The 25713-nt window shown below is 43.4% G+C and overlaps 1 protein-coding gene and 1 long non-coding RNA gene across 8 annotated transcripts in view; one reads left to right on the top strand and one right to left on the bottom strand.

The window, feature by feature from the left end:
• Positions 1-17618, top strand: part of CELSR1 (cadherin EGF LAG seven-pass G-type receptor 1) — a 165734-nt gene extending 148116 nt beyond the window's left edge. For 2 of the 7 annotated variants that reach the window (XM_030255910.4, XM_030255900.4), the window contains exons 26-35: positions 5403-5515; positions 6815-6894; positions 8363-8489; positions 10387-10512; positions 10822-10958; positions 11408-11511; positions 12290-12457; positions 13318-13560; positions 13866-14130; positions 15451-17618. In XM_030255910.4, coding sequence (XP_030111770.4) covers positions 5403-5515; positions 6815-6894; positions 8363-8489; positions 10387-10512; positions 10822-10958; positions 11408-11511; positions 12290-12457; positions 13318-13560; positions 13866-14130; positions 15451-15475 — 1388 coding nt within the window. In that variant the 3' untranslated portion in view covers positions 15476-17618. Of the gene's footprint in view, positions 1-5402; positions 5516-6814; positions 6895-8362; positions 8490-10386; positions 10513-10821; positions 10959-11407; positions 11512-12289; positions 12458-13317; positions 13561-13865; positions 14135-15450 lie in introns of those variants that run through there. The other 5 variants (XM_072920168.1, XM_030255886.4, XM_030255891.4 and 2 more) reach the window with 5 other exon arrangements.
• LOC140681045 (uncharacterized) lies at positions 15877-24649 on the bottom strand. Its single transcript, XR_012052312.1, has 2 exons — positions 19897-24649; positions 15877-18133 (listed from the first exon to the last, which is right to left on the bottom strand). It is a non-coding gene; the product is annotated as an uncharacterized lncRNA (long non-coding RNA).
• Between the last annotated feature and the right edge of the window lie 1064 nt (positions 24650-25713).

The raw sequence follows: 25713 nt of genomic DNA, 5'->3' as shown, positions 1-25713 counted from the left end.
CAGAAGTCAGCCTGAATTTGGCAGATCTGTGTATCAAATGTTTGTTGCCCTAGCTGAAGTGATACTGATGGTTAGCCAATAACAGAAACATAATTGCACAGATTAAATCAGGACATTATAACATCGCTTTGGAATAACAGTATTTTTATTTTAACAACTTTGCCAATACCTTTCAGAAATTTTCCTACCCTGTGCTGGTACCTCCAGATATGGGCACACTATCTCTGAGGTAACTGCAGTGGCTTCAGAAGCAATGCTGCTTGCCCACAGGACATTAGTGCCCTTCACTGGACATTCCCACTGTCTACATGCCTACTGTCAACCAGCAGTAAATACTTCTGAAGGGAATTTCAGTGGCTCTGTTTTATTTGGCATAAAACCAAGCTGGGAATACTTAAGCTGCCTTTTACTTAATTTCAGATACAAAGGCTGTAACTTTCAGCTGAGGAAAAGTAATGAAAATCTGCAGTCAGTAATCTTTTAAACTGGTCCAGAGTCATCTACTGGAGCACATCCATCTCCACCCTCACCATGCCTATTTTTGCCATAGACATTTCCAGTGTTACCCTAAGCACATGGTGCTGTGTTAATTCAGGCAGACAGCTCTTCAGGAACTGTGCTTCACGGAACAGTTGGAGTGGGGATTTTTGGTTCAACTGTTTCAGCATGTATCTATTGCCATATGGGAAATCACATCATAGGCAGGCAGTTAACTTTATTCCAATTAGTTTTATTTTTACAGATAATATCATACTGTCAGCAATGGCAGAGGTTTAGATGTCTCTGAGATCAAACAAATAGCTATCACTCATGTACACTTGCAAAAATATTATGGATCAAGTTAGATTTAAAAATACGTACTTGTTCTTTTTTTCTGTTTTTTTTTTTTTTTTTTTAAGAAAGTGTAATATAAAATCACAGCGTAGGCTGGTATAGGTTAATTCTCTCTTCAGGGAGCTGGTAAGTTTTTCCATATCATTTTGTGCCTAATAATTTCTACTTTTATCAGTTTATAGTCGAAAGCACAGCCCAGAGGGCTCTGCCATTTTAGACATACCCCAGACATTTAAACTAGAAATTGTCCTTGAACTTCTGAACCATTTCAGACCTGTGTGACTTTTATCAGTACATACAGGACTACTGCAGTATTTTCAGGAACACTGAAGTGCAGTCAGATATTTGGCAGCATCATTTCTAGCAGAAAAGAAGTACCATTAAATAACAAAAATAATTAAATTTCAGAACTCATTATCCTTAGAAGAATTTTGTTGGCAGGAGTTTCTGCTTAAGGTTACTTTCTCTCTTGAAATCAAAATTAATTCAGACCTTCTCAACAGCAGTATTATGCAATTTAAATATCACAAGCATGCAATTTTTATATTTTTTTACTTGGTTATTGCTCTCTGTGATATGGAATTATTTTGCACTTTTAAACTTTCCAGGTTGTGTCCTGAAATTTAATCTCTGAATCTACTGAATTTGCAGTTCTCTTTAAATTAAAAGTCAGATCCCTATTACTGAGAAAGTCGGGGGATTTTGTGAAATGAAGGATAAAGAAAATTAAGCCTTTAGTTTGCCCTTCCAGGCTTATAAATCTGAGGAGAAAATTGTTTCTTCATAAATAGCACAGTGTATGATTTCTTGCCTCTAGATAACTTGTTACTGTACATACTATAATTAAGCTTCTTTATAAATTTTAATTTATAAACAGCAAAAAGGTTTTAACTTCATAACATGAATCCTAAATATTATTTAAGTTGCTTTATGAGGGGACTGTTTATTTTTCTTAGTTGTGGTATAGTCTAGATATGGGAAGAAATATTAGTCTTGGGACATGCAAAGGACTTTTTTATTTTAAAGACAAATACCATTTCATCTTCATCATAGCTATCCTGAGAGGGAAAAAAAAATTAAAAAAAAAAAACCTACAGTAGCAGTGGCTTTTGTGATTGGACCAAGCTACTTGAAGAAAACTCAGTAAAATATTTACTCTAAGAAGAACCACATTTAATCACAGCTTAGAAATGCAAATTGCCATGAATAAGAATAGGATGGAAGTTGGGAAAAGGCTTACAGCCATCAAAAGAGTGTGGATCTGCAATACTCCTCCATTGGGAGTGATAGTGGAACATTTTCAATTAGCTTTAAGCTTGCTTATTTTAAAGTGTAGTTTGATCCATCTTGGAGAAGGATTTTATGACTTCCTTGCCACAGGAGCAAAGGGCTGGATTTGGCATTCAGCAAGACCCCCCCAGTTCTGCCTGTCTCCGTGGCAGCACGCTAACTCCTTGGCATATGTGTGCAGTGACTGCTTTGCCATGGAGACTGCAGCCCTTGTTAAAACAGGCTCTTACACAGCCCTAAAACCAATATCCCCCAGAAACTGGCACTTTTCAAATCCTAGGCAAAGCAATTAATCAGGAGAGAGTTGAGGCTGCCCCACAGCTACCTGAGTCACACATGGCTGCTGAGCCCTCAGGAGCTCAGAAGGGTCAAAACATGGCTCTCCTGCAGCCCTCGGCACACTCCTGTGCGTGTGCTGGGGATGGGTGCTGGTCTCCACAGGACTCTTGGCCATAGGACCAGCTCCAGTTCCTACAAATGTTATGAAGGTATCACTCAGCTTGCACACTCAGTCTGTTAAGGGCAACCAGGCTGCAGTGTTTAACTGATGTGCCAAAATATTTCTCAGTATTACATTGCATTGCCTTAATTCTGCCTTTGAGTAAAGTGTTATTTCATGTGTTGTTGACTGCAGTAATATTTGAACCATGTACCTGAAGACTGTAATTTGCCCCATTTGTTTAATAGAGAACTTTAGGGTATGATTTTGAGAGTGAAAAATCATTGCTGTCTGCCAAGTACTCATAGAGCCAGAGTCCCATTAATGGGGAAATCCAGTCCTGGGAAACAGACTGTATCCACAGAATTACATCTGTATAAAATACTTTATGGTCCCTTAATCATTTATGGCTAATTCTATCTGGATGGCAACTGCTCAAGGGAGTGGTGGAAGGGCCAATGGGATCAGGAAGGAAGACAAGTCCTATCTCATTCCACATTTCGGTGAAAACAGATCCAATATCCACTGCTTTGCCAAATAGCCAGTTTAGTTTTCATAGACCATAGGCCTGTACCAGATGTGAATATTGGCTGTGGGCCAGTTCTAGGCAGCAAGAGTGAAATGCAGCTACCTTTCCCTCTCTCAGTGTCCTTTCATCAAAGCATGCAGGCTTCAATTCAGAAAAAGATGACTCTTGATGCAGACGAGCCCTCCTTGCAGAGAGCAGCGCTGCCGTCAGCCTTGGCCGCCTCTGGAGACAGGACATACGCTCATCGCAATAGGTGCCCCGTGCCCAGACAACGTGCTGCAGCCACCTGCCATATGCCACTGGCCACAGGCCTCACAGAGATCAGTTTCTGTGTCCTGAGGAAGGAAGATCTCTGCACACAGGGTACACCTGTCTCAAAGGGGCAAAAGGATCTTTGCACAGGAATTACAGGGCTCATTAAAAGAGCTTTAAACCACGTGTGAATGGGGAAAGGGACGAAACCAAGCTCACTAGAGGCAACTGAGGGCAGAATGCCAGTGTTTGTGGGATAGTGTGCTAGTGACTCCTTCTGTCTGCCATCTCAGTGGAGGCTGGGGTTGGAGATCCATGTGGCAGCAAACACACAAGGTGTGTCTGTGTTAGAAGCCATAGGAACAGTTACCTACGTTAGGAGGTTTCTGACTGTCTAGAGCTTGATATTGGTAATAAAAAAGTTGAGTGTTTATGGGTAAGAATCATCAGGAAGGACAACAAGAGGGATACTACGGTAACAGTCTATTATTATAGACCATCCAACCAGGATGAGGAGGCAGAGAAAATATTATACAAACAGCTGAGAGAAGTCTCACCATCACTAGTCCTTGTTCTTGTGGGGGACTTCAACTTAACAGGTGTCAGCAAAAGAGAGTCCAGGAGGTTCCTGGAGTGTGTGGAAGAGAACTTCCTGATGCAGCAGATGAGTGAGCCACCAAAGGGAGAATGCCCCACTGGACCTGTTCATTGTGAATAGGGAAGGACTGGTGGGTGATGTGATGGCTGGAGACTGCCTTGGACACAGTGATACAAAATGATAGTTTTCAATTCTCTTAGAAGTAAGGTGGGGATTCAGCAGAACATCCACCTTGGACTTCTACCCGGCTGACTGTGGTCTGTTTAGAGGCCTAACTCACAGAGTCTCTTGGGAGGCCGCCATGAAGGGCAAAGAAATCCAGAAAGGTTGAAGATTCCTCCATCAGGAAGTCCTAAAAGCACAAGAGCAGCCATGGCCCCCATGTGGTGTAAGACAAACTAATGGGGAAGGCCAGCCTGGATGGAGAGGGAGCCTTTGCTGGAACCAAGGGAAAAATGGAGGAAAAAGCAGGCAACTCAGGAGGACTGAAAGGATGTTGTGATCATCCCCCTGTACCAGCACTGGTGAAGCCACACAGTGAATCAGTTCAGTTTTGGGGCCCTCACTACAAGGAAGACATTGAGGTGCTGGAGCGAGTCCAAGACGAGCTGGTGAGGGGCCTGGAACACAAGTCTGATGAGGAACAGCTGAGGGAGCTGGGGGTGTTAACCCAGAGAAAAGAAGTCTCAGGGGACAGCTTATGTGAAAGGTCTTTTCCAACCTAAACAATTCTATGACTGTATGATTTTGCAGGCCAAAGGCAAATCCCAGTCCATCACCACATGAGCATGTGTAGGTCACCAAGTCAGACAGCACTGTAAATCAGCAGGTGAATGCTGGGCTCAGAACCTCCTTGGAATTGGCCAGGTTTAGAAAAATAAAATAATAAAAGGTGTGGTTTTAGCTCAATCGCCTTGGGGCGTTAACTCCATTTCAAACAGTGCCAAAAGCAAGGTGAAGTACCTGGGATGGCACTTCAAAATGAATCCCACCTGAGCTCAAGCAGTTAACTCCCATAAGTTCCCAGGTTCCTTTGTCTCTGATGTTATTTTAGTGACAGCAAGTTAAAAATGCATTTTTTTTTTCATAGCATAGACATCTCCTCAGTTATGATTCATGTCATTCTGCTGCACAGACTTATTGAAATTCCTCAACATGTCACTCACCCTCAAGGCTCATACTGTGTGAGAATTACTATAAAACTGTGCTGAAACAGAATTAATTTGGGACTTGCTTTTGTTGTCATTTTTATGTAGCTGAACTTTGTTCTAGTTGGCAAAACTCAGAGTATTATTTGATATGAAGTAACCAGGACAAATATTTTGATTTAAAAAGTTTTATTTCAATTTTAGCCTTCACGGAATTTCCTATTGAATAAATTTTTCCATGATAATTTTGTTTATTCAAAACTGCATGGGCAGCACCTTTGTGATTTACTTTTTCTCCATTTTGTGACACAGGGCTTGCTGTTGGTCTAGATCCACAAGGCTATGGGAATCCTGATTTCTGCTGGCTGTCTGTTCATGACACCCTCATCTGGAGTTTCGCTGGGCCCATTGTAATGGTTGTCATTGTAAGTAGGGGGAGTTGGCATCCAGAACTGTCTGTTCTTTACTGCTATCTTTTCTCATAAGCTTTGTCAAACAGGAGTCATGCAAAGCAGCCATGTTCTTTACATTTGAAGCAAATGTACTCGAGCTTGCATCTTTTGCTTAAATAGGTAAGACACGAGCTAAGCTCCTGGAAATCAGAGGGCTGCTTGCCCATACAAAGATTACTTGTGGATCAATGGCTTTATGGCCAGAAACCTATTTCTCATTTGCTTTGTTCCATTTTTGAAGGGTTGGTCTGTGAGATTACTAAATCAGTCAACAAAATGAGCCATAACAAGTCACTTCATCCAGAAGTCCTAAAGGAATATTAAATATTTCCACTTTCAGCAATTTAAAAGAATGAGCTGCTGTTTAACTTTTCCTTACAGCTTCTCTGTCAAAGTAACACCGGAAGATAAATACTCATGGTTTGATTCTTGTCTTGAACGCCATATGCAAGTTCTGGTCTCCTTGCCTCAAAAAGTGGACCTGGAAGAGTGTAGGTTATGGTCACAAATCATCAGAGACATGGGACAGCCCACACTGGAGGACCAACAAGTGGACTAAGAGTCTTAAGCCTAGAGAAATGAAAGCTGCAGGGGGTGGGGAAGGAGGAGCCTATAATAGTGTGCTGGTCTGGAGAAAATGGCTATGGATCCAACCATTCAAAATCTTTTACAGCACAAGCAGTAGCAGGAGGTGGGAGATCTGGCAGAAACAGGACAAGCTGCATCATTTCTCCACAGCATTTTAAGTTAGAAATTCCTAGAAACAGGACAATGGCAGTGGTAAAACTCTACAGGGTTTTGGAAAGTGAATGATGAGACAAATTCTCAGCATTAATATTCACTATGAGTGATTAAGTACAAATGCACCACCAACCTAGTACATCCCAACTAACATGGAAATCAGTGCAGACTGGAGTTTTGTTCAGAGTAATTATCACTCTGTGCTCTGCTAGAAAATATTCTTTAATTCTGATTTGACCAACTGAAACAAGGTGCTGGGCTGAGGTGGACACTGATTTCAACCATTCTTTCCCTCAAGCATCTTTGCATAGGGTTGTCTTACTGAGTTTCATCCAGATCAAGTGCCAGGATGTCCTTGACTATGTTGCCTTGAAACAAGGTGAATATTGGAATTTAGAGACCTGTAAGTTGAGCAAGAAATATTCTTGGTGCCACAAGCCATTTTAAGATAAAAATTGCATTGTTATTGCAAATAGAGCTGTAACAAATGTACAGAAAGGATCCATGCTGTTATTTCAATTTGCCTTTCAGATAAACACTGTCATTTTTATACTAGCAATGAAGGCATCATGCAGACGAAGGCAACGTTCATTTGAAAAAACCGGAGTCATGTAAGTTTGAATTCAAAAGCCTGTAGACGTTCTGATCAGAAATAATAAAAGCCAGAATTGCCTAAAATCAAGTTTTGGAGCAGGAAATAAAAATGTTTTTTTGGAGGAGAGTATTGGTAGAGGCATTTGGAGCTCCTTTACCCCACCCATTCCTGGGGTTCCCTTGGAAATCCTGTAAACTTCCACCATGGTGCTCTGCAACCACCAAGGGTAGGCAGGAGAAGGGAGAAGGGAAAGATCTATCCTCCGCGTGGTGTCATTGCAGTCCTTCCAGATCTTTCATTATAGTCTCTACTATACTGTCACTTCGCCTCTGCCCATGGCACACCCAGGTAGACATCATTCTGGGTCTCCCTGTGCTTGTCCATGGCTCAGAAAGGTCTCCCCTCTCAAGTGTCTGGGTTACCAGCTGTGTCATGGCAGAGACACACTGACATTCCCATGCTGAGGGCCAGCCTCCCTGCATCCCATGCTCAGTGGGATGAGCAGCATCACAAGTTGCAACTTGCCGCCTTCCTGAGCTGTTGTGGCAGCCTGTTCTCATTAACATCTATTTTGCCCAAAGCTCAGAATTTACTTGTGAACTCAAATGTGATTAGCTAGTGGCAGTACAGCCCCTTGGGTTTTTTTTTCCAATGAGCTAACTGTATGAGATTTCAAATGACTGCTTTTCATTATTTTTTTCATCTCTTGCTGTAGGGTGTCCCTGGCACTAGACTTTGTGGTTCTCTGAACCCTAACACTAACCTTAATGACAACTAGAATCTGAGGGTGAGCTCCTTGGCAACATGGGTGGCCCAGTCAATAAAAGTGTGGAAGGAGCAACGTTGGTGCAGTGCCGTGCTCCCCTTGACATGCCCTTTCCAGCCCATTTCCATGCAGCTGTCAGCTTTGTGCATTCTGAACCCTGACCCCAATAGTGTCTGGGTGTTGAGGATGATGTCTAAATCTCCCTAAACCAAGGAGTATAACTGCTACCTAATGGCAGCAATGTTACTCATAATATAAAACTTTTGCCATTAGATTTGTTTCTGTCTTTTGAAAGTGTCTGTGGAAATTGTATTTTTAAGCAAACAGAATTTCCCTGAGTACCCTTGATCCAAAACCTTGGGTAATAATGTTGGGAGGGAATGTGAGAGTGAAGGTGACAAACTGAAATGAGATGTATATGGCCATTTACTGCCCAGATGTGTTCCTCAGAGTCACCAAGGGTGAACAGCATGGGCTTATAAAACAGTCAGATTTGTTTGAATAAAGTCTTGGAAATTAACTTGGAAAGAAATCACTTTTTTAACATGAACATGCTAAGCTGTGGAGTGTTGCTGTGACAGAGTTGGAAAGTTGTGGAAACTGGAAGTTGGTAAACACTGCCCTAAGTTGTTGGGCACATAACACCATCCATGGGAGAAGCTGGGCTGTTGTCTTGTATGCCATCACACTGCAAACGCCCATCTGTGTTTGTTTACAGCTCTGTGTTGCGGACAGCGTTCCTGCTCCTGCTGCTTGTCAGCGCCACATGGCTGCTGGGGCTCATGGCAGTCAACAGCGACGTCATGACATTTCACTATCTCTTTGCCATTTTCAGCTGCCTGCAGGTAAGTTGGGTAGCATCTTGTCTGGGGTAGACCTTGATGAGCACACTTCTATACTCAGACCTCCAAAAACGTGCTCAACATGAGGTAACTTTAAGAAAAACAGAGATCTCAAGGCAATTTTTGCTTTCTCTTCTCCAAGAGAGGGTTATTTTCACCAAAACTATAATTTTGAGTAATTATGTCTCTCACTGTTAGTTATTCTAAAGGTAAGTGCACTACCATAGTAACCTGTGACAGTAGGCAGGTATACCTCTGTCATTCTAGAGACAAATTCTTTGTTACTATGTTCTGTATGCTCATTTTTAAGTCATCCTGTTGCTATTGCAAACAAGAGACTGCTATATTTCACCCAGAGTCAATGACTTTCACAAATTAAGTTGTTGTTTACAGAAATGAGACAAATAGGGATTTTCAAATACAATGTAAGTTGTATTTGGGATTTCTGGGTTGCCTGTCCCAGTTTACACAACTGTTGAGTAAAGACGCAGAAAATAGTTATTTGTAGGAGGCCTGGCATGGAAGTAGTCACAGAGCTTCATGTGGTCACAATTTGAATGTGACCAAGGATGACAGTAACTGCCCTAGCAGGTGCCTGCAGTACTAAAACAGCTACAGCAGGACACTCAGCTGCAACACTACAGCCACAACTTGCAGCCACAGAGAAAACAAAGTCTGATGGGTCCCCTTTGGAGATGTCTGTCATTGCCCTGGAAGTACAGCAGATAGGTCAGCCTGGAGCAAGGTAATTTTGCCACTGCAAGTAGTGTGCTCTGAAATAAATGCACCTATTCAGGCTATAAAACCAGGCTTCCACAAATCTAAAATAAAACTAAATTAAACATAAACCTGATGAGAGGGACAAAGGTCAGCAGCCGTAATTCTCCAAAGTTGCCCAGGGAGGTACATTGGTATGTGGCATTTCACATCACTGCCTTCTTTGAACTTATGTTTTTAAAGAGACATTTTGGTGAATTTTATTAATGAATAATCCCAAAGTGCTAGTGCTAGCTAAGATCACATTTGATTGAATTTAAGAAAGTGAGCTTGAAGTTTAAAGTTACACTAAGTCAATTGCTTTGGCTGAAATCATGAAATTCAGGCTTCTTATGGATGTTGGTACAGCTGCAACTTCATGAGTATTGACTTTTCTATACTGTGTGTCCAACCAAAGTCGATAACAATTTGGCAGCTGCATTAATTCCCTCAGCAAGTACATCTGAAGGCACACACATGTGTGTGCCCTGCCCCCAACAAAAACTGTTAATGTGTATTCCTGGCAGCCAACAACTGCCCAGCCCTGGGGACTTTACCGATTTTCCCACCAGAGGTATTGCTTAACCAAGGAACTTAGGTGACAGAAGTTGGGACCTCTCTGCTCCCAGTACCTCTTCATATCTCACAAGGCTTTATAAAATTCTCTTAGATGCAGTATTAAGGGCTTCTTTCACAGAAGTTGCCTATTTCCAGAGGCTTTCACTAAAGGCTGTGATATTTTTCATGTGCTGCTATTGATTTTTTCTCATCATCTGTGTAAAAGCTCCAAAATCCCAAATTCTAAAATCTCTGCAATGTTTTCTAGTGGGACATTGAGTTTGCCTTTGGATTTCTTCCCAAATTAAGCTCTGCTCTGTAAATTCTGGAGCAATGCATATTTTTGTATATTTTCCCAGGCCTTTAATGCACATTTGAACTTGGAATCAAATTATGAAGAAGTGGTAGAAGATCAGTCAATGCCATTTCAGTCAAGAAAGAAAATAGTTACTGCTTTTGAAATACACTGTAATGGACTACAAACTGGAATTCAGGGGTTGTTTCAAGATGCGTGTTCTTTAATATCTATATTTGCAATATGGTAGTAGTGAAGCATTTACATTTTTCTCTCTCTAAAATTATCCAGGGGCTGTTCATTTTCTTCTTCCACTGCGTATTTAACAAAGAAGTGAGAAAGCACTTGAAGAACACTTTAACAGGAAAGAAACCTCTTCCAGATGATTCCACTGCAACAAGAGCTACATTGTTAACGGTAAGAAAAAAAGCATGGGAGAAAAAAAACATCCTCTTGCTGGCAGAAGTTACCTAAAATAAACTTATAGGTGGCTTATCTGTGATTAAGTGAACTGAATGATTGTTTTCAGTGACTTGTACAAAGACTACTGATGGCTTCTCTCCTAAGTTTTGATTATTATTTTAATTTAAACCTTCAAGAGAAAAGAATTATTTTCCCTGGCATCAAAACACATTTGGTTCTTTGAAACTTAATACATTTGTGGGTAACATGAGCTTCTGGAAGAATCATTCACTGTGGCTTTATGTCTGTTTTTTTCCCTTTCAGCGATCTCTGAACTGTAACAACACATATATAGAAGAGCCAAACATGTATCGCACAACTATGGGGGAATCCACTGTCTCCCTAGAAAGCACCGTCAGGTCAGCCAAGAGCCACAATAGCTACCTTGCTTATATTCTCAGGTAATCCGGTGGCAGGTGCATGGCTTTCAGGTGCTTGCCTTTCCCTTTTTTATTACTCTTTTGGAAACCAGAGCTCTGGTTCAAATGCTACTTGATTTATGTCTTAACAGTTCTGTTTCATGTGACTGCATTCTCCTTGGTGCATTTTCTGTTGCATGTGTCTTTGGGGCAGGGTTCCAACAGCGCAGTGATTAACCTAAGTGTGATGTTAACTATATGAGCCATGCTGCTTGCCTGTTATAATTCAGATGTGTCTCAAGGAGCACAGTTTAGCTCATTAGCTGTGGGCTTTTTCAGAGTGTGATTCATGTGACACAAGGCAGATAGCTACATCAGGATAACCTCTGTCTCACCATAAAGTGACTGTGCAGCAGCAACTGTCTGTATGTCTGCCTTGTTAAAAACAACAATGTGACCAAGAAGGTTGTCCTCTGTTTATCTTCTCAAAGGGATGAGGCTGCTCATAAACTCAGTGGATCGTCAAGTCAAGTAAGGGCCGGTCAGACTGAAGCAGATTCCTCCATTTTTCATAGGAATCCGTCCAAATCCAATGGTAAGAATAATTTCTAAATGATTTGACCCATTTGTGCACCTTCCTCTCACTTTCTTTGAAGTCTTCTGTAACAGGAAGAATAGTTGGAATAATTAGATGGTCTCATTCTTGTTATGCTATTGGCAAAACAAGCTGTGCAGTGGCTGCCTTACAAGGAAATCCTGGAATGAAAGTATCATATATCTGTTGCTTGTGATGGTTTAATTTTTATCTGATGCTGTCACAGCTCTTGACAGTTTATGGAATCCCCTTTCTTCTTCACAAGTTACTGTACTGTTGCTTTTAATTTTTATTTGAAAAAATAATGTTTGAGACCTTGAGGCAATATTCTCCTTTACTGCTCTGTCGTTTGTACAAAAAGTAAGAAGTGCCTCTTGTCTGATTTCCTTTCATTTTGGTTTTGACATTCAATTTTGTTTCCTTGTAGCAGTTGTTAAGTTCATTTCAGATTCTTCGTATTTCTAGATATCTTGTTTTGCCTGTGTGTTGTGTTCAACTCAACAGAGTTACTGTTCTGCATGTTAAATAGGGAAAAATATGTTACCACTCTGTTCTGCACGTCCTCTAAGTGTAAAATGTCCTACCCACTAGCTGAGCTGAGTGGTTGTGCTGTGGTCCTTCTGAATTTATTCTATATACACTTACAGATGTAAGAGCTCATTCCTGTCATGGCCTGAACCAATGCCTGCCTTTCCTTTCTCCCTGTGCATTTGTCAGGTAGATTTGTTCAGCTCCCATTTACACTTTCACCACTGTGTTTCCCCATGCACATTTGCAGAGCACGACTCAGACTCTGACAGCGAGCTGTCCCTTGATGAACACAGCAGTTCTTACGCCTCTTCCCATTCATCGGACAGCGAGGAGGATGGACTTGAGACAGAGAAGAAGTGGAACACATCTACTTCCAAAAACAATGAACATGGCCCACTCCACAGCACACCCAAAGGTACCCCCAGTGTGAGGGGAGGGCAGGGGTGCTCTAAAACAGCTTCAGATTAGATGGGATAAATTTGCCACGCTACCATGTGACTCAGGCAGCATCTCTGCCTCCGTGCCTTGTTTCTGGAGAGATCCTTGTTGTTTCCAGTTTAGAGACCTTTCTTCTTCCAAAGGCTTGTTCACAGAGGTGTCTGAGTACAGGATCACACAGAATGCTGAATCAGGCAGAGTCAGATTTGCAGGCAGGTCCCCAAAGTACTTAGATATGGTATTACCAAGCCAGCAAAATCTCATATGAAGCAGAGGAGAAAGAAGCCACTTATTTTGAAGGCAGGGGGAAGAAATGCCTGCCTCTCCTCATGCAATAATGGCGTTGGTGTTGGGGAGGTCCTGAACCTAAAGAGTTGGTAATCATTGACTATTAATATAATTTCTGTGTGGCAGGGTGCAAGCATTTTTAAACATAGTTGATCCTGTCCTAATGAAAGGCAACTTTGAATGACAAGCATCCAGGCTATGTGCTGTGGCTCTTCACAGATACAGCACAGGGTACCTGGGGCACCCTCAGCCTTCAGAAACTAACCTCCCCAAGGAGGAATCTCTGAAGAGCTGAGGGTGGGTTTTGCCTCACACCTCTCCATAATCGAACTGGCAACCTCACTCTGGGAGGGATTTGGACACCCTGCCATCCTACCAGGTGATTTTTTGGGTGATTTAATGCACCCCAAGGGCAGTGCAGTCCAGCAAAGACTGATTGAAGGATTGCTCTAGTTTGATACACAGCTTCTCTCCAGCCACAGAGGCCAGGCAGTGGTTGAGAGGACATATCAAAAGTGTTTTTTGAGCTAGTGTTTTTTTGCATTGCAGTTGATACCCTTCCCAATCATGTGAAACCCTATTGGCCCACAGAGTGCGTAACAGCCAGCGATGGCGAGGACCCTGGTAGGAAACAAAAGCTCAAAGTAGAGACCAAGGTCAACGTAGAGCTTCACAGGGAAAACCAGGTGAACCACAGCAATGAAGCACCACAGGACAAGGAGAATGAAGGGCAGCAGAAGGAGAACAGACCTCTGGCCCACCAGAATAACCAGCAGCCGGAACAGAGGAAAGGTAGCATGGCCAACCCAGCCTCACAGTTGCATTGGGAGACTGGGGGGTTAATGAGCATTAATTAGTTTAAACGGTAGCTCTGTCAGGGAAAAATACTTCCAAATGGCTCCAACCTGTGTAGCCAGATACACCATGGGAAGTTAGTAGGTAGCTGCTGTAGTCTAATCTGTTGGTTATGAAATGAAGTGCCAAACTAGAAGTCTTAGTAAGAAATAGAGACTGTAACATCTTGCATGTGCTTAGCTTGATAAATTAAATTACTGGTACACTTTAAAAAATGTATTATTCCCTCTTTTCCTTCACAGGCATCTTAAAAAATAAAGTTACCTACCCTCCCCCACTGGTGGATAAGAATATGAAGAATCGTTTGCGCGAAAAGCTGTCGGATTACAATCAGAGCACAGTCTCATCCAGGACTACTTCCCTAGGGACAAATGAGGGCGTCCGCTCTCCTTCGGACTCGGGGGTAACAGTGAAAAATGTTCGGAGGGAGCAGTCTCGAGACCAGCTCAATGGCATGGCCATGACCCTCCACGTGGGAACAGGACATGCTGACACCTCAGACTCAGAGTAAGTGCCACATCGGGATGCCCTGGCTGACCTCCTGTGGTCTCACCCTTCACCTTCCAACCCCAGACTCACACATGAAAACTTTCCTCTGGTGACTGGCCAGAGTTCCTCACCAGTGAGTGTCTTGATGGTTTACACATACCATGTCCCCAGGCCATGGGGTTTCAGTCATGAGAAGGCCAAAAGGGGTATCATGGCAAGGTGCTGTGACAGACACCTGCTACTGGGTCACCCTCTGAACTGGCAGGCTGATGTGGTACTGGCACGCTTGGACAGCAGCAGCCTTGCTCTGCCCTGCCACCCTGCCAGGAATGGGTGGGGAAAGGCACAAGGCTGTGGGGGGCATGGTGTGAGCACCCATCTGGGCAGAGGGAAACGATGGCTGAGGCAGGAGATCCCAAGGCTGGAGAGAAAACCAAGCTACTGATCCTAAATTACCAGGCATGTGATTCCCACCTGCTGCATGGCAATCAGTGTGTGAATTGACCACTGTAAACTAAATCAAATATAAACAAAAGGCTGAGCAAGCTCTCAGGCAAAGGGAATTCACAGAAACCTCATTACTCATCATAATTCTTGCATTTCAAATTATGACAGCAGCCATATGTAAAGTCTCTGCAGGCATTTTATGCATATAGTCTCATTTTTTTTTAACATGAATAATGATCTTATTCTTTCACCAAACCAAGAGAAAATTTCTCATCCAGCTTTAACTCTGGCACTGTCCCACCAGGCTTTAAATAACCCCTGTTGTCTGGGTGCACAGACCATTCCCACTTCACTATAAAAGCACATCTTTGGCTTACTGGGAGTTGGCTGGTGAAATAGATCCTGGTTAGCCAGGAAACATGGATGTTTTGAATAAGTCATAAGTGAATAAGCTGCTACCAGGTAACACAGTCATTGCTGGAAAATAACTCACCAGCTTGTGCTAAGCAACTGTGTTATCTCCAGAGCTTTGGAATAATGGAAAACTCTGCTGTTGGCAGCAGATTGCATGAATCCATCTGATACACCAGGTTTCTAACAGCTTGTAAGATCTGTGTGTGAACCTTGTATCTTCAGCAAAGCATTAGACAAATACAAGCCCTCTGTAGAACTTCCTCTAAAGCATTTCTCTTGTGTACTACCTGAAATTGTTTCTCCCAGCTGGTCTTCCCCTCCAGGACAGCATCTCCCTTGCAAGCTTTGTATTGGCAAGGCATGGCAACTTCACAGAGCATGAGCCCTTACTAAAAATAATTAGGTGGGTTTGGGTGGAGTGGTTTGCCTGTGCCTGTTTAACCCTAAGCCTACACGATCACTTCTTCTCACTAACAGAGGCAGTAATGAAACTTCAATTTGAACCATCAGGAAATTGTGATCACCTCAGCACGGTTCCGACTCCTCGCCGCGCTGCCCGCCTCGGACTTCATCAGGGTGGCCACACGGTGAGGAGGATGAGGAGGGCATCGATTCCCACACGGTCTCACGTTCTGGCAGAACCCTGACTGCTCCCAGCGCAGACACAGTGCCTGGCTGCTCTTGCAATATGGGCGCTGTGTGGTACGCTTCTCCCACAGGAACCCATGCTGAAAACATGGAAATGGAAACAGGGATGCACTGTGATGGACAGATACCTGTGCACGGTGCAGGCAGTGCTGCAGGGGTTGCTTGTTACAGGGGAGAACCAAGGAAAAACACATTGCTTCCTAGTGGACCTACAATAAGCGTGAAGACAAGCACTAGGAGGTGTCTCTTGTGGAGTTTTGGTGGCTACAGCATGAATCCTTGAGGTTGCTGTGCTCTAGGGAGGAATATCGCAACAAGTGTCCTTCGGTTTCTATGCCAGCATCTCTGTCCACCCCTCTATGGACATGTCGTCTTAAGAAAAAAAAATCCTTTATATATATATATAAAAAGTGTAGATACTTTTATATATTTTGTATGGTGTTGCTAAAGAAAAAGTTCCTTTGTATATTTTACATTTATACTGATCTTCTTAATTTGATAATAGGAAATCAATTAAAAAGATGTTTTGATATTTTTTATATGAACATTGCACAATTTTACTTGAATTTGGCGTTTGATAAGTAACTGAGGATGGATGCCACCTTCAGACACAATGTAGTTTTCAAATACAGTAAAGATTACATCAAAATCCATTACTATAATTTATAAGTTTTGTTAACAGATCTTGGAACACTTTAAGGGCACAGTATGTTTTTCTCATAACCTTTCTAAAACCCACAAAAATTTGTTTTTTTCATTTTTTTGGTATTTTGATCTCTTCTCATAAGTGCATTGAAGTGTTCAGGAGCTGAACTTGAAGGCCTACACATATCTTTGTGTACAGTTTCAACACAGTCCTTGTCTGGAAGAAGTCAAATCAGTATTTCCCTTACTAAGAACAAGAAAATAATTGGTGTGAGTGTATAGCTCTGCAACAAACCAGCACTCTGCATGTCCCAAGGAGAGGGCCCTCCTCCTATGGGTCAAGTTCTGCCTCAGGTGCAATATTTTTTTTCCTCTTTTTTGCGCACTGGATCCAGCACATTGCTAATCAAAGCAGAAATACAAGACTTAAAAGATGTCCAGATTTGTCTGCCCAGCTCTTTGACAAAGCCCTGGTCTTTTTGATATTTCAGAAAGTTCATGGAAGGCTTAAGGTTTCACGTTTCCCACAAAATGTGCTGGTTTCACAAGCATAGGAAAGTTAAGCGTGTCCTGTCTGCTGTCTTCACCTTCTGCAATGTTTACAAAAAGAGGAAAAGTAAGATGTGAAAAGTTTGCATCCAACAGCGTGAGGCAGAGCCCAGCTGGTGGCTCCCACAGTGGGAATATGTGACTCCCAGGATGACAATGGTGTGCCTGTGCCTGCTCTCTGCCAACAAGGCTTTCAGGAGCTCGTGCTCACCATAGCAGCCCTTTTGGCAAAACACTGGCTATTGTTTGTGCAAATGTGTGTGAAGGAGAAGGAACAGAAAATTGGGCTAAATAAAATGCAGGAGTTGGGGAAAAGATGAGAAACTGTATACTGTAATTTTGGTTTCATTATATTCCTATGCATTTTCAAAGTATCAAGGAGGGCTTTGGAAGGGGAGAGAGAGGAAATATGCTGGTCTTTTAAAAATTATGCAACATTCTGTGTGACATTTTCTGACAAAAAAATTTTGAATGTTTTAAGGGTCTGGCACTTGGCTGTGTGCTCAGGCATTGTGTATAACCCATGCTAGTTGTTCTTACATCTGTGTATGTATATTTTGTCCCAGTAGATGTAGGTAGTTTTTATTTTGATCAGAATTGTCACAGTAAATGAGGGTCAGTTGTATTAATGACAAAAAAATTAAAACCTATTTTTATGACTTTTTAAAAGCTTTATGGCAGATTAGACACTGGAAGTTTGGGTTTTTTTAACAAATGTATATTTATTAATGTGCAGAACACTGGAATTGCAGCACAGATGAAAGGAGAATTTACAATAAATTAAGAAATTTTTTGAACTTGTATTCTTCCTGTGGTGGCTTATTTTTAAGTGCAGTGCAGATAATGAGGGTGCAAATGGCATTTCCTGGGGATTAGCAGGGCAGGAACATCCAGGTACCCATCTCAGCAGAGGCTGTACAGCACCAAGCAGCCAGTGCACATCCCCTTGCAGCCCAGGGCCCTGTGCTGGCACAGTGTGCGTCGCATTTCAGCCCAAACCTGCGGAATCTTTCAGACGTGGGACATGGTCCATGGAAGAGAAATGCCCTCAGGAAACCCAGAGCAAAGCAGATCACCAGGAAAGCATCAGATTTAGAAAAGGATGTGTGAGAGCAGCTCGAGGGGAGTGGCAGCCAGCCCAGCCCACGACAGCCTGCCGGGAGTGACAAGAGAAGGGCCTTCTCGGGCAGTCTGGGCTCCATCCTTGACTCTCCCAAGCCACGGTCCTGCTCACTCAGTCTTTTCCAGCCTGTTGTGCAAATCCTCATTCATGCATCTCACAAGGCACAGCAGGGACCTGCACATGTCTGTCAGCTTTCTGGAAATAAAAGTATTTCTCAATGTCAACTGGCCAGTGTGAAGCCAGGTGGAGAGAGCCTGGCTACTGACTTAGGAGCAAAATCAGATCTTCAGGATCTTCAGTTTGGAAACAGCTCTGCCAAAACTTGCCACTAAACAAATTCAAGTAATTATCCCAAAGGGAAACTGTTTTTAATTTTATTGTACAAGTGCCTTATTTGATGGAACACTGAGTTGTTTCTCAAGTATTAGTTCAGCATTGGAGAAGCAGAAATAAGCCTCAGGCTTTCACATAAGCAGGTTAGTGAAGGGAGAGACCAGCCTGTGATCCTGTCTCCAGTAGCGACCTACAGCATATGTTTAGGAAAAGAGGATTATCAGACACACGTTACGTGGCAAGGTGGCCCCTGCAGGGTCCACAGCCCCCAGCTCTCTGCAGCTCAGGGCTTCCCAAAGGGAGCGGTTGTGCTTGTCTCCAGCAACCCATCTACTTCCCTCATACATCTCTCATGTTCTTTTGGATCCATTTAAACTTCTAGTACACAGCAGGCTGCCTGATTCAGTCACAAGCAGCAAGAAATATTTCTTCCTTCAGCTTCATTGCTGTCCCCTACACCTTTGCTGCTTGCAGCAGGAGAGACAGTGACAATCATCTCTCAGTCACCTTCTCTAGGTCAAAGAGAGAGACAGGCTCTGTCCTAGAGCACTTGAGTAATCTCTTTCCAGCTGGGCAGCTTGGATCTCTGTAACTGTTCCATGTGCAGAAACACTGCTGTACTTTTTGCCCTTCCTTCTTGCCCTTCTTCAACCTATTACCAGGTCAACTATAGCATTTTTCGTGGTGACAGGGAGAGAAGAGACCAGAGCAGTGCACACAATGCAAAGCAGTACACCTGCCAATACCCCCCAAAAAAAGAAAATAATTTAAGAAATCTCCATTTCATTCACTTTTCTGTCCTACTCTTTACAATGATACTTGGCCTAAGCAAATTGTAGCAAAAAAATTCCATAAGAGATGCACCACTGGCAGCAGCATGGCATGGTAAGGCTGCAGTAACATAAGCAGTCATGTAGCCCAGCCTCTTCAACAACTCAATATACTCAAATATCTTCAAATATACTCAGGGATCTGTCTAAAAGTCGTAAACAATAATTAATTCCAGTAGAATTGCCAATAGCCTGCAATAGCATTTCTGAGGATGATGAGTTAGTTTGTCTGAATCCTTATGCCATGCTTAGGCACACAGCCCACTCAGCTGCAGGGGATGCTCCTGCCAGGGTTTGGGGGGTCACAGAAGGAGATCCCCAGCAGCCCTGGTGAGATGTCACCACTGTCCACACCAACACCACCTGCAGCTCCAGGGGCAGTCTCAGATGCATTTGGGCCTCACAGCCTCCTCTGCAGAGGTTCTGCCCTGCCTTTATGCTCTGGTTCACACATGTGCAACTCACTTCTCCTCCCTAAAATAAGCAATTTGTACTGGATCCTTTTCCATTTCTGTCTATTGATTTTTCAATCCATCCTCCAGTTTCTCATACTCATTTTGGATTTTAGTCCTGTCCATGAGGATGCCTGAAGGCAGCATCTGCAACCTTTACAAGCTACCTTTTATTTTATCATTCAAACTATGAATGAAAATATAAAATAAAACTAAGCCCAAGAGGGCTTTTGTAACACTTTTTGCCAAGCAAGTTTTGCACCTACCTCATCAATTAACATCAGCTGCACTGACAGTGTTTTGTGTGTAAGAATAGAGTGTGGGGCAGTATCAAACCACTTACTGAAGACACATTCCATCTGCTGCTGCTGCTCCTTTATCCACTGTGCTGGCACTGTATTAAAGAAAATTAGATTAATCTGAAGTGTGTGTGGCAGAGACCGTGTTAATTCATTACTGTCTTCTAAATACTTCAAAGCATTTGTAAGTGCCCCCAGGAACCCCCAGAGCTCTGCACTGTGCTGGTGTGTCCCCTTCTGCCTTGGTCAGACATCTGCTGCTGCCATCCCTCTGCTCAAAGATACTTCTGAACAGAGTACCCACTCCTCCAAACTAAAATTTTGCACAGTCTCAAGACATTGTCTTTATCTGAAGGGAGGCCCAGACTGATTTCCCTGTGGACTGATGCTTCATGGAGGTGCTGTGAGAGCCCAGCCTGTGCCCTGGGTCAGGAGATACCGCAGAGGTGGAGCAGAGCTGAGACCCCTCTTAGGGAGAGAACTGTGCTGAAGGTGCGAGGTGCCCTGTCTCCTGACAGCTGCTGCGTGTGCCAGGGCCATCCTTGGCCAAAACGTGGGGCTGCCCTGCCCAGCATGCCCTGACTCCTGGGGCCCCTCCTGACTTCCTCAAAGCCATCATTTTACATGAGATGTGCCCAGGAAATAGAAGCTCACAGCTCCAGCTTTCCAGGTGCTGCCAGCCTCTTTGATTGAAACAGTTGTAGCACAACCAGCTGGGTGGTTTGCTGTACTAGTTTCTTACAGGCTGGGGCTTTTCCCCTCTAGAGATGTAACAGTTTGCAAACCCAGCAACCCCCTGGGTTAGTGTGTAGGAAAACCTCTTGCTTTTGGTCATTTGATGGAAGCTCTTTTGAAGTTCAAGTTGAATGATCTTGTTTGCAAGTTCAGCCTGTACTGCGCTTTCCAAGCAGAGAACATAGAGTTGGGTCTGTGTTTTTGTTAGATATTCATACGCTCAAGGAAACAGTGAGCCTGGGAAGTTCTGTGTATGTATAAGTAGAGCAGCTGAAGCAGAGGGTCTTTGTGAATGATCCATTCCCTTCAGGCTAGGAACATCCCACTGAATCCCATACAAAGAAGGAGCAGCTGTGGTTGGGAGCCAGCAAAGTAAACAAGTTTCCAGGGGAAACCATAAATCAGCCATTGATTTTGAGAAGAATCAATACCTTTTATTACATGTTTATTTCCTGGATAAAACAATCAGAAATGCCTAGAATGGCTAACTCCATCACTTCCAGATGCACAGGTTTCAGGGATGGAAAGGATCAGGGAAAAGTCCAGTTGGCTTAGGGGCTTTAGGGGTCAGGGTTCATACTGCTGGCACAAAATGGCCAAATGAATGGGAGTGAGCAGGTGGTCAGGAGGGACTGAGCTGCCATCAAAGCACTCCTGACACACAGCTTTCTCCACTGGGTTGTCCAAGGAAAAACATTTTCCTGGCTGATCTTATCTAGGCTATGTCAAGCACAGTGATAGGGCAGCTCCTCAAGACCTGAGGACAGAGCCAGTGCCATCGCAGCTGAGGTAAACCCAAAGGGCCTTCTGTCAAAGCCCTTCCTTTGCTGGAGCAAAGCAGCAACAAAGCACTCTTGTTCCTTGCAGAGTGCTTAGTTTGCCTCTGTGGTGATTCACAGATACACCATGCATCCCTTGGGATTCTGCAAGCTCCATTTGTGTTAAACATGCCTCTTAGGAGGTTTAACGTGGGGGCTTCAAGCCTGGCCTCTGCTGGGCTGGCTTTTCATGGCAGGTGCTCAGTACAGCAGCATTAACTACACGAAGCCCATGGTAATTAAAGCCTTGGACAGTTGTGGCAAGAAGCACCAGAGCAGAGCTGCCTGTTCTAATTCCCAGGATCAATCTATTGTGCTTAGACAGTATTTACATGTTTCTCCTGATCCATTAGTGATGCTCACCTCTGGCCTCAGAAAGAAGGCAGCCTGCAGGGAGCCACCTTAAAAGTCACCAGTCTCAGCTCTCCTCTCAGTATCGAATTCCCCTGCCTGCTCTGGAGTTCATGCTCCACTGTTGCATTGCAGTGCAGAGGAGACACACCACATGAGGACAGTCTCTGCTCCATGAAATGGTTGTGTGTTAAATAAAGCTCAACACCTGGCTGATAATGAGATCAGAGATTCTTCTTGTGCTGTCTCCTTCACCCTAAAAGGCAGGTGTAAAACTAACTCAGTGTACCAATATTATACCATAAAACACCTTTAATATTTAAATCCAGTGTAGATTATTCTGTTTTATTTCTAAAGGTGTTATAGCTTTCAAACTTGTAAGAGGTTGTCATACAGTTTTACTACATATAGCAAATTTGCTAACAGGCATGGAGCTGTTGGTGTGCCATGGCCTATAGTCCTTCGTGTACTCTCTCAGGAGAGATAAAAATGTGTAAAGAGTAGTTAAATGACGAGATTAAAATAAAAAATACCTTTAATCCAGCACCAATCTGAGATCCACCAGATGCTACATGGCTAGTTATCCTATTTTTGCATACCAGTACATTTTATTTTTACAATCCATCTTTCTTTTATGTTTATAGTTTCATACAAAGTGTAATGAGACCATATCAGACCAGCTGAGTTTGCTTTGCCACTAGGCAGGAGCTGCAGCAGGGCTGGGGATGAAGCCTTTGAGACAGATTTCCAAAGAGATCTGTGCTACCCTTTTTTAGATGCAAATTTCACTGAAGGCCTTCAAATGAGAGAATAAATATTTCATCACTGGTTTTCCGTCTCTCCTCCTGTGTTGCACAGAGAAATGGGCACAGGATTTTTTGCTGTGCTGGTCTTTATCAGCCCTGGAGAACACAGCAGACTGGGAGGCAGACAGAGGAAATCTCTCCAGTACCTGCCACAGGGAAGAGGAGCACATGGGGCATCTTCCCTGCTCCCAAGGACATGGCTGGACTTCCTGCCTCTGCTCTGATCAAATTTCATTGAAATACAAAGAGAACTGGATGCACAGAGGGATGAAACAGCTGGCTCCCACGAAGTCAGTGCTACATATATCTCTTTCCTCCCAGGGGCATTCTTAGAGAAAAGGAAGAATTCACCATTTGTCTAGGAGTTCTACTTGAAGTTTTTTGATACAACCCAGATGTCCCATCTGCCAGCCAGAACTGCCACCAACACTGCTTGCAGACTACATCCAGCTCATGCAACCCCAAGGACACAAACCCAGGAGCCCTGCAGGAATGCAAAGCACCAGAGGAATTTCTGTCATGAATCCCCATAGCACTTCTGGAGAAACCCAGGACAGAGTAGTCAGCTCACCTTTGTCTTGATGAATTTTCTTACTGGAAGTAGGTTTTCTGCTCTTTTCACCACGGATATGCTGCAATTACAAGGCTGGTATTTTCCTGAGCCTCCTCAAAGGATGGCGCTATTGAATGGGAAAGGTACCACTGAACTATCAGAGTGGGGCAGCCACCCGAAAAAACTTCATTTCTCCAGGTAGGCTCTGTTTAAAGGGGTATCTGTCCACGTGTTTGATTGCTTCTAGGACCTTAAACTTGCAGAATGAGTTGGAAGCTCTTTTGTATTGAAGAAATTATTCTGTATGCTGCATAGAATGAGGAGTCCATTCACTTTTTGTATTCTCAAGTTTCTGTAGCTGGTGCTATGCTGTAGTAAAAAGTAAGGTATTTCAGAAAAGAAAAACCTCAAAAGTCAGTGTTCATCAGAACCCTCACATATTCAAAGAAGTGTAAGAATCTGGTACTAGTTCTCAAGAGGAAAAAAAAAAATCTCCCTTTTACCTCCACCCATTCAAGAACCAGATGAGATGAAATTTGAGAGTGACCAGGAAACAAATGACCTGCACAGCCTGGCAGAGGGGAAAGAGGGCAGGCAGGACCTGAACTCTGATGGAAAGGTGTGTTTTCCCTGCTGCCAGGCCATCACTGGCCTGACCTGTACCACGGTCTCTGCCCAGCCTTAGAGTGAGAGTTTGGCTCTTAAAGGGTGCTGCTTCTCAGCCAGCTCCTGGCCGTGCTGACATGCCTGGGCAGCTTTATCCCTGCCGCGAGCAAACCCACCGAGGGGCAATTCTTCCAATGCATTGGCTCAGCAAAAATCTAAAACAAAAGGGAAAATCTCACAATTACAGATGGGCTAATTGCCACAATCTCCTAGCACTGTTGCCCGAGGTTGGAAAGGATAATGACCGTGATGCCCTGGTGCCTCCTGGTGCTGAAGCTGAAAATGGCACATCACCTCTCTGCATCACTGGTGTGTACCACATTGGTGTGATTACCACATTCATCATAGATCATTTCATTTTGTTCAATGCTTTAAAGCATGTAAATACATATAAATGCAGAGAAATTAGCTTAAAACTTAAATCCGAGGGTGTTTGATGGCCCTGATATCCCCCTGCAGCTCTTTGTGCCATCCCCTGCTGCAGAACCCAACACGGTCCCATGGAAAGCAGGGACAGCAGAGACCCTTCCCAGCCCTTCCTGTGCCAAAGACTCCAAGCTGAAAGGGTTCTTTTGGACAAAGAGAGGTTAGAAAATTCTGGTTTGGGAATAAAGGTGGAAGGGGAAATTGTATCCTTTACTCTGAAACAGCCTGATCCTGAAATCCCCAGCAGCAGAGGCTGTGCTGTGAACCTTCACTCCAGTCCCATCTCATTGCCTTCGGGGCAGAGGCTGCACAGGAGGCTGCACAAACTCACCTCCCATCTTCCAGGGAGAGCTCAGCCTTGTCCATAGGGGCTGGATTCGATATTCACATATATAAAAGTACAAATTTTAATGGTGCAATGGTGCATCCAAAAATCTGGTTTTTTTTTTTTTGGTTTTTTTTTTTTTTTTGCTTGTAAATATGCTAAAAATATAGATTTCAAAAAGGATAAAGCTTTATGAAAACAACAGCAGCTTTGGTTTCATGTGGTTTGCAGCTAAAGAGAGTGAATGCTCAGTTTGCCCTAAAGCCAATGCAAACACTAAGAGCCAATGCATTTACTGCTGGACTGTAAATACTGCGCTGCCATAGTGCAAATGAAATGCTTCAGCACACCTATGCAACATCTCAATGTTCCAAACCAGGTGAAGACAGATTCACAGGACAGCCCTGCTCTCCTTGCATGGGGACACTTCTGTCCTTCAGCACCAGCTGGGGCAGGAACACTGCCAAGATGGAGCAAAACCAGAAGTGCAACTAAGTCAGGTTTTACAAAAGCACTTCTGGAATAAAACTGCACTTGGAATGCAATCTTTCAGCCATTATACACTCAGAAACACAGGCTTCAAATATATTCACAGGGCACAACAGAGATTTCAATTCAGACCCAGCCTTAGCTGACACAACTTGTGGTTTTTCAGTTACATGATCCTAATCTCCTTATCACATTTTCTATTTTGTGAGGGAAAAGTTCTTTTCTAAATAGTTATACATGTGAGTCCTTGAAACCAAATGTTTCAAGACCTCAAAAACTTAATGAGGTGACCTCAACTTGAAAGTGAAATCACCTGCTTGCAATCTGTTGCCCAAAGTGGCAGAAGAAATGACCAAAAAAAAAGACAAATCAACGAATTTTAAAAAGCACATTGATGCTAATCTTCTGTAATAGATATGAAACAGGAAATTGATCTGCCAGACTGTTCCTACCCCATTCAAGCTTAATCTTGGCCAAATTGCAGCTTTGGCAAAGGCTGTGTGAGTAATGGTGTCAGTGATGGTCCCTCGTAGGGCACACAGCCGCCTGACCCAGCACCAACCTCTGCTCTCACCTCACTCCTTTACCTCCCTGTTTCCAAGCTGTTTGGAGTGTTGGTTTAAACATGCAAGTGTGGTGTTGCTGCACACGTGCAGCCTCTTGTGAAGCATCCCATGCAAGAAGCTATCTGC

This window comes from Taeniopygia guttata, chromosome 1A (genome assembly GCF_048771995.1).
Source record: "Taeniopygia guttata chromosome 1A, bTaeGut7.mat, whole genome shotgun sequence".
Classification (NCBI taxonomy): Eukaryota; Metazoa; Chordata; class Aves; order Passeriformes; family Estrildidae; genus Taeniopygia; species Taeniopygia guttata.
The sequence above is the reverse complement of the archived record's forward strand: the minus strand, read 5'-3'. Positions and strand labels throughout refer to the sequence as shown.